Source organism: Falco punctatus, assembly GCF_963210335.1.
Source record: "Falco punctatus genome assembly, chromosome: 17".
Classification (NCBI taxonomy): Eukaryota; Metazoa; Chordata; class Aves; order Falconiformes; family Falconidae; genus Falco; species Falco punctatus.
The window spans coordinates 3723832-3731846 of NC_137597.1; the positions used below are offsets into that span (position 1 = coordinate 3723832).

General features: G+C 49.2%; 1 protein-coding gene across 4 annotated transcripts in view; it reads right to left on the reverse strand.

Annotated features, from left to right (window-relative positions):
• Window positions 1–8015, reverse strand: part of BLTP3A (bridge-like lipid transfer protein family member 3A) — a 35467-nt gene extending 27452 nt beyond the window's left edge. Inside the window, exons 1-2 of one of the 4 annotated variants that reach the window (XM_080367537.1) lie at window positions 7862–8001; window positions 5567–7000 (exon numbers count right to left, since the gene is read on the reverse strand). In XM_080367537.1, the coding sequence (XP_080223663.1) occupies window positions 5567–5571 (5 nt within the window). In that variant the 5' untranslated portion in view covers window positions 5572–7000; window positions 7862–8001. Of the gene's footprint in view, window positions 1–15; window positions 329–1062; window positions 1178–5566; window positions 7001–7861 lie in introns of those variants that run through there. The other 3 variants (XM_080367539.1, XM_080367538.1, XM_080367535.1) reach the window with 3 other exon arrangements.

The following is an 8015-nucleotide window of genomic DNA, read 5'->3' on the forward strand; positions in this document are numbered from 1 at the left end:
ACCACTTTTACTGACCCACTGCTTGGGCTGAAGAGTAGCAGGGGTGTGGAGAGGTTCCACGTGGCCAGCAGGGCCCTGCAAAATCCAGCAACTGATGCAAGGATATTTCCAGCCGCATTGGCCTCCTGAGCTACCAAAGCGCCATTTATTTTTACTCCAACAAGAGTCTATTTAGCATTCCTGAAACGGCACATGCTTCTCTCTCCAGCCGAGTGGAAGTGGTTGGAAGCACCTTGCATCCAGCAGCTGACACACGCTTCCTAGAAACCGACCGTTTGGTTCTTCTGGTAGACTGCAGCATAACAATCCTGGGTTTAGAGATTACTATCTGTGAAAGGAAAATGCCACGTCCTGTTACACGCGCATTCTCTTTTCCCACCCATCTTGAACAAAGAAGCAGTAGTTGTTTATTACTTTACTCCATAATAGCCTGGGGTTCTGTCTTTCCATCAAGAATTCCTCCATATTAAAACTTTAAAAATTAAAAAAAGCCATCAAAATGTACTAGGCAAATAAGAAATTTCCAGATTCCCACGTTACAGGGTTTGCATCCAGCCTTAAATACTTCGCTAGACACAGCATGTAAGAACGTAAACTTATTACCAGTGGTCCAATGCTCGGTACCTCAGCTTTGCCTGACGGCCTGCAAAATAGCAGCCACTGCTGGGAAGGAGACTTGACAAAGCTTCTTTCTTATAAATTGCCTCAGAGTTTCTTGCTACGAACTGTTTCCACCCCATTCCCAAAACCGCTTCTGTGCACCAGGGTTATTTTCAGAGCAACATACAAACTGGCTCGTTAGTATCATCTCTTCTTAACCACTGGGGGAAACTATGACACCAAATGATTAAGCAACTTCCCCACAGCCCCACGAAGCAGGACGCTGCCGACTGCCCTCCGGACCCAGCCACACACCCTACGGTGGGGGAACTGTGGGCATCTCCCATGTGTCCCCAAATCCTCCCACCTTTTGAGACACATGTCCTGCCGCTCTCAGCCACGTGGAGATCAAGATGTAAAACTTACAAATTCAGGGAGGTTACCAACACCTGGGTTACTCACACTCTGTAACGTACTTCTGTTGCTCTACTCCTCTTCAGCCACATCAACATGTGTGCAAGCCCCTTGCAGGTGTGAGCGCACAAGCACATCCCTCCTCTCTGCTGTTCTCTGCCATTGTCAGCGCTGGCTGCAGGACAGGGTTATTTCGGGCTTTGGCTATCAGATTTGTTTTTCAAACCTTCATGTTTTGCATTCCAACTTGTGCGCTTTGTGGCACTTGGGCACCAAAGAAACTATTACCTGGCTAAACAGAACGCACTGAAAAGCAGGAACAGAATGCTTTGCAAATGGAAAAGTAACAACTCTTTTAATGTCAATTTTTAACTGGTAGCAGTGTTGTGGTTTCATGTATTTCCCATAGCTGCAACAGCTCTTTTAGGCAAATTATCCTTTGCAGTAGAAATTTCCCTGATCTGAAGGAGGGTACTAAAGCAGCTAAAGCCAAAATTGCAATGTTGGTCTCAATTCTAGGAGAGATTCTGTCCCAGGCAAAGGTTCTCCAGAGGTCCCTTCTGCCTAAATCACTCCATGAGTCTATAGCTTTGTTAGGTCATTCCCAGATGAGATTTCCTTGCTTTCCTCCCTGCGCACCATGCTCTTTAAATTGCTTCCAGTTAATTCATAATCAAGGACGGGAAATGGGGAGAAACCTGAAAGGGTTAGGTGGTAAGCACACATCTTACACTGACAGTAGATCTTTCTAAATCACAGGGTTTCCAACATATCTTACTAACAGAACGTGCCATTGCTTGGACTGTCACTGCAAGGGCACAGCTGCATCTCAGCATTCAAGCACACAGCGATGCTGCAAAACATTTCAGGACAAGCGAGAAGCAAACAGACCAGAGAATTCAGGCTGTATTTTCTTATAGTGATTCCCAGATTTCAGCATTTAGCCAAGAAATCTGACCGCTGAGGGGGAAAAAAAAAAAAAAAAAAAGTGCTCTTCAGACTTCAGGAATTCCCCACACCTCTGTGTTGGACAAATGATGCATATCTGATAACCTGATCTGACCTTCTGTCCTGTGCAAGCCACAGAGCCCATCTCAATGATTCCTGATCAGCAGAGACTGAATCCCATTTTCTTGGCTGAAGAAGAACTGCTTCTGCCTCTTGTCCCAGTCTTTTCCGAGGAGAAGGCTGGGTCCTCTCAGGATAACACACTTCACTTCTGCCACCCTGACCTCAGAGAGTGTAGTACCGTGGAACAGCAGGATGATCATCAGCTGCAATAGCCTTTCTTTGTCCTTAGACTGAGAGCCTGCCTTTAATGGTGGGGAAGAATAAAGGGCAGGCAAGGAGATCACATTTTTGAGCACAGAGGCACAAGCAGCTGCAAGGCTAACTGAAGAGCTAATCCAGTAACACTACAGAACAGGCAGGGCTCATGCCAGAAAGCAGTTTTGGGTCAGAAAATTCTGAACTCTTTGCATGTGGCATGGAAGCAGCTCAACTGCGTGGAAGGGTTAATAACAAATGCATTTCTAGGGCCAGGAAGGGATTCTGAAATACTTACATCCAAATTATGAAACCACAGCCCACAGAAGCCCATGCATTCCTAGCTCAGCACACTCTGTGACACCCACATGTTCCTGTCTGCTAAACTGATGTAGAAGAAACTAAAGACACATTATAGGCTCTCCTGTTATCTTCGCTTATCTGCTAGCAGCAGTTTTATTTGCTGCAAGGACTAGGAGCAATTGCAAATGAAACTGGGGAGGAGTTTCATTTGCAATCTCTTCTGGAAAAAGGGATTTATGACCTAAACCATGGGGAACTGAGAGGAAAGGTTCTACATTTATGAGGAGTTACATGACAGTTTCTGGTTGTGTACTTGACCTACATCTGCAAGTAAAGTATTACATCCTACACTCGCTACTCATTTTGTTTTCTAGGATTTTTTAAAATTCTGTTTCTAAAGCCCATCTGATTTATCCAAAAAGGTGGCTCCAATACTGTGCTGTGAAAGACAGTTCTGCCAACTTCTGCCATGCCTCATCTTCCTTCGTATGACATTGGGACAGAGAAGTGACATCTGACAGCGCAACTGATAAACCTGGCCACACAGCCTTGCACCTACCAAGGATAACTTGGCTTCAGCCTTCATTAGAAAGGTTGTACTGTCCAAACTGTTACCCATCATTCAGCAACCTCCAAAACCAGGGAAGAGAGGAAACAAACCAACCAACAGAAGAGCAAAGCACAGTATAAGACTACACAGAAAACCTTCCTAAAAACAGTCTTAATCCCTCCCACAGTTCCCAGTCTCACTCCACAGCAACTTGCAGATACTGTCTTGACTGACACATGAACCAGCACCCAAGATTCTATGCATCTGGTAATCCCGTGTATAGACTGGGAATAAAACAGAGCAAAAACCCCAGTGGCACTCAAGTACTTCATGGTCAGCAGGACCAGGGCAGCAATCGCCCCCACTGGTGAGACCACACCTTGAATCCTGCATTCAGTTTTGGGCCCCTCACTTCAAGAAGGATATTGAGGGGCTGGAGCATGTCCAGAGATGGGCAGCAGAGCTGGAGCACATGTGCTCTGAGGAGCGGCTGAGGGAGCTGGAGGTGTTTAGCCTGGAGAAAAGAAGGCTTCAGGGAGACCTTATCACTCTCTACAACTACCTGAAAAGAGGCTGTAGTGAGGGGGAGCGGGAGTGTCAGTGTCTCCTCCCAAGTAACAAGCAAGAGGAACAGCCTCAGGTTGTGCCAGGGGAGGTTTAGATTGGATATTAGGAAAAATTTCTTCACTGAAAGGGTCATCAAGCTTTGGAACAGGCTGCTCGGGGAAGTGGTGGAGTCACCATCCCTGGGGATATTTAAAAGCCGTGGCACCTGGGGGCATGGTTTAGTGGTGGATTTGGCAGTGCTGGGTTAACAGTTGAACTTTATAGTCTTAAAGCTCTTTTCCAACCTAAACTTCTACGATCAACTCAGGAAAAGGGCCTCTCTGTGCACCAGACCCTGTTTACAAGCACAGCTCTAGCAAAGACAAAACTACCAGCCTGGTATCGCCTGTATTTCCGTTACGCACATCTGTTATCAACAGAACCAGGCGCCTGCGCTGACGGCTCAAGCGCTGTACCCTCTCCTCTGCACACAGGTCTCGCTTCCCATGCTGGTTTTCCTCTGTATTTTCTCAGCAATAGTGCTGTTACCTCAGCCGACTTCTCTCTCTCTCTCTCTCGTTTCTCCTGCGCTTCCTTCTCACCCTACTTTCAGGGATTCCTGAAGTTCCTCCTCAGCTGCAGTTCTCCACGGTTCCTGTCAGGGTTACCAGCTGTGGTCTCCTTCCCCTGCTTTCAAACCTGCTCCCAAACCCCACCCCAGCTCCTCTGCTGACACCAGCTTTTCTTTCTTTCAGACGCTTCTGACTCAGTGGCTGTTTCACATTGGCCCTTTGGAACTGGAGCAAGTAAAGCTATTGTCTGATTATTTTCTCCACCTAACTTTTATTCTTTTCTTCCCAACAGAAGGATTACATACCACATTTCCTCTGGAAACCATGTAACGTGCGCAACTAAATAGCCTATTACTCCATAAGCTCACACGTTTTAACACGTGTTACAAAAGAAAATGTCACAAAGCAGTTGTCAGATGCAGCAGTGAATAAAAGCTTCCTAATGAAATTAAGTTAAAATAATTTTGATCAGGATTTCCACCGCAGCACTGAGAACTCAAACCCCAAAATGCTCTATTGAGTAAGTTTGGGCAGTCTGGCTTGCCACAGTTTCCCTGTTTACCAAATGGGGATAAATACTTGATCGCAGAGTATTATAAAGGTGGTATGTACTATAGCTGCGCTGAGCACTATTAACAAGAAAAAAATTAAGAGAAGGACAATAAAAAGATGCTACTTTCAAACAAAACCAGAAAGAGGCAAAGGCAAATTACTGTTTTTATTTTAAAGCAATAGATGTACTGCCATGAATAATTCCAGGCTGGTAAACACTAAGTGCTGCTCTTGTTGTACGGCCTCAGAAGAGTTCAAACCAGCTTCAAGTTCAAACACACAGCAAGCGGCTGATGCTTCAGACAGTTCGTAGGGAGAGCCCTTTGTCCCAGCTATAATCATCTGATGTTCGGTTATAAACAGCCTCCCGCAGAACCCCAGGTACCGCAGCCATGTGCCAGTGCAGAAGAAGCGGTGAAACAACCTAATCTATTTTCTTTACCAAGCTAAATATAGGATAAATGAGTGAAAAGCACAGATGGTGAAAGCACCGCAAGTTTTTAGATTCCTCTGCTCTAGGAATTTAAGCTGCTAAAGCACAACACAGGCTAAGCCTTCTAAAATACATTCATAACTCAGCTCTGTCACCGACAGCAAAGCCCAGCTATAGAGATCACCGCAAGTGACCACTGTCATCCTATTAGACATGTGATTCATTTAATCTGAAGGGTTGCTGTGAACTCTTTCATATTTCCCTGATCTTGCTGTCTCTCGTGACTATTCCTTGCAAATTTCCAGACAAAAAAGGAACAAAAAAACCCACCTCATGCAGAAATTACTTCAAATGAAGACATAACAAGAGGAACAAGGAATTATTTCATATGCAGACTGAAAGCAGAAAATAAAGGCAGATTAATGATTCAGTAGCAAAATTCTTCTGAGAAAATGAGCATAACTGAAAGAAAAATCCCAAAGGGAGTATGAAGCTGAGGTATTTAGAAGAACAAAAACCAGAATGCAAAAACATCATCTTTTTTATACAACATTAAACTGTGTTGAAAATGCATTTCTGCAAAACATCCACGGTACTTAGGCAAGAAAGGGGCAGGATCAGACCAACCACCCCAAACAACAGAGTAAGTCTACCTAGCAGGAAAACAGGTAGAGCTGCAGAATTTTTTGTGACTCCCTCTCCTCCCTGGAACTGCACAAAGGAGAACACTAACAACGGGCTCAAACGGAAGGGAAGAAAGGGGGCACTTTGAGCAGGACTGTGTCACAACAGTGCAAAGTAAGGGAGACCAAAAAGCAAAACCAAGTAAAAGCACCAGCAGAAAAACATATTCATCTAAAGAGAATTATCCATAGGGATAATGCACACGCTCTGTCACTCTAGGAGGGGTGGTACCCAGGAATAAAGCCCAGGTCTATTTCAGCCCCCATTAATAACTGCTCTCATCCATCTCTCCTTGTTATAAATACTTCAGTGCCTCCTGACAAGAAGGCTGAATCCTTAACGAGCACGACAGGCCGATTTGAGGTGGAATGAGACAGAAAGCTTGGAGATTTGTGATGTCAGGTCTAGCAGAAATGCATTTAAATTAGCACACTGAACAGATCAAGCAGCAGGCTCTATTACGCTCCTTTTTGGTACAGCGCCTAGAAAGCTGGAGTACTGAGCAACTAGTGATTCAGACCTCCGCGGACAGGCACTTTATTAAGGAGACTGCTCGCTTTAAGTTTGTGGGGATTGTTCTGAGGTTCCAGAAACACTGAGGATTTACTACCAGCCTCAGAGAGTTTGGATTCGCAGGTCTTAACTCCTTGCTCCAGCTTACTGACACTACTAGCCCAAGTTACTACAAGCCCCTTGCTTCGTAGCTGAGATTCTCCACCCATAAAAACGGAAAGGACTTGATCATTTGCGGCTCATGAAGCACAAAGCAAAGCACTGTGCAACACTGCGCCTTCACCAGTATCCTCAGAGATATGCCACCTTTATACTTCATATTATCCTGATCATTCAGCAACGCAGAGGGAGGACGTGCACATGAGATAACAGCAGTACTGCTAGCTCTCGTGCAGCTCTTTCCTTTCAAACGCCAGGGAAACCGAGGCACGGAGATTTGCCCAAGGTCAACCCCCAAGTCAGCGGCAGAGCCACAGCTGAAGCTGCATTTCCTGACTCAATATTACACACGAAGCACCAGATGACGGTCTTCCTCAGCACACCTCTTAGCGCCTTTAATGAAGTTCACTGAAAATGATAAAACATCAGCAAAAACGACAAGCAAGTGCCTGTATGTACCAAGTATTACAGCATTCCTTCTCGCCCTGGGTACCTCGTGCTGTTTATATTCTCCTCTGGTCTCTCATTCACGCTCGCCCGCTCCCAGCCAAGCAGGACCTGCCGTAGGGAGCAGCCCAGGCCCACAGCTCTCCCGAAGGGTCACCAAAGGCAGCCCCCCCTGCACCGGGCCCACCGAGGGCAGGAGCCCGGCCGGCACGGAGACCCCCACCACCGCCCCCGGCCTCTGAGGGGCCCGACCCCCAGCACGCAGCTCCGGGGGGCTCAGCGCCTGCTCCTCCACAGCACGCAGCTCCCTGGGCCCGCAGCCCCCGGCCCTCAGGCGCCCCCGGGGCCCAAGACCACCGCCCGCCCGGGCCCGACAGCTCCGCCGGGGGGCGGCCAGCAGGGCCCTGCGGTACCCCGGCCCCACAGCAGCCTCGGGCCCGGCCCCCCTCCGCACCCACCGGGCCCCCCCGCACCCACCGGGCCCCCCCGCACCCACCGGCCCGCCGCAGGCCCGGGCTCTCCTGCACCCACCGGACCCCGCACGCACCCACCGCGCCCCCCCTCACCCACCGGGCCGCCGTAGGCCCCAGCCCCTCCACACCCACCGGGCCACCGACGGCCCAAAACCGCCCTCAGCCACCAGGCCCTCTCGCACCCACCGGGCCACCGAAGGCCCGGGCCCCCCCTCAGCCACCGGGACCCCCCGCACCCACCGGCCCGCCGCAGGCCCGGGCACCCCCCTCACCCACCGGGCCCTCCCGCACCCGCCGCCCCCCCAGCATGAGAAGAAGGAAGAGAGAAGGCCGGGCGCGGGTGCCTCACCGGGAGAGGTGCTTCAGGATCTGCTTCTTGATGAGGCCCGCCATGCCGCGGGGCGGCAGGGCTCAGGGCCGCGGGCGGCGGGACCCCATCGCGGCGCCGCCACCGCCTCCCGCCGCCGCCCCGCCCCGCCGCCGCCTCCCGCCGGCCCCCGCGC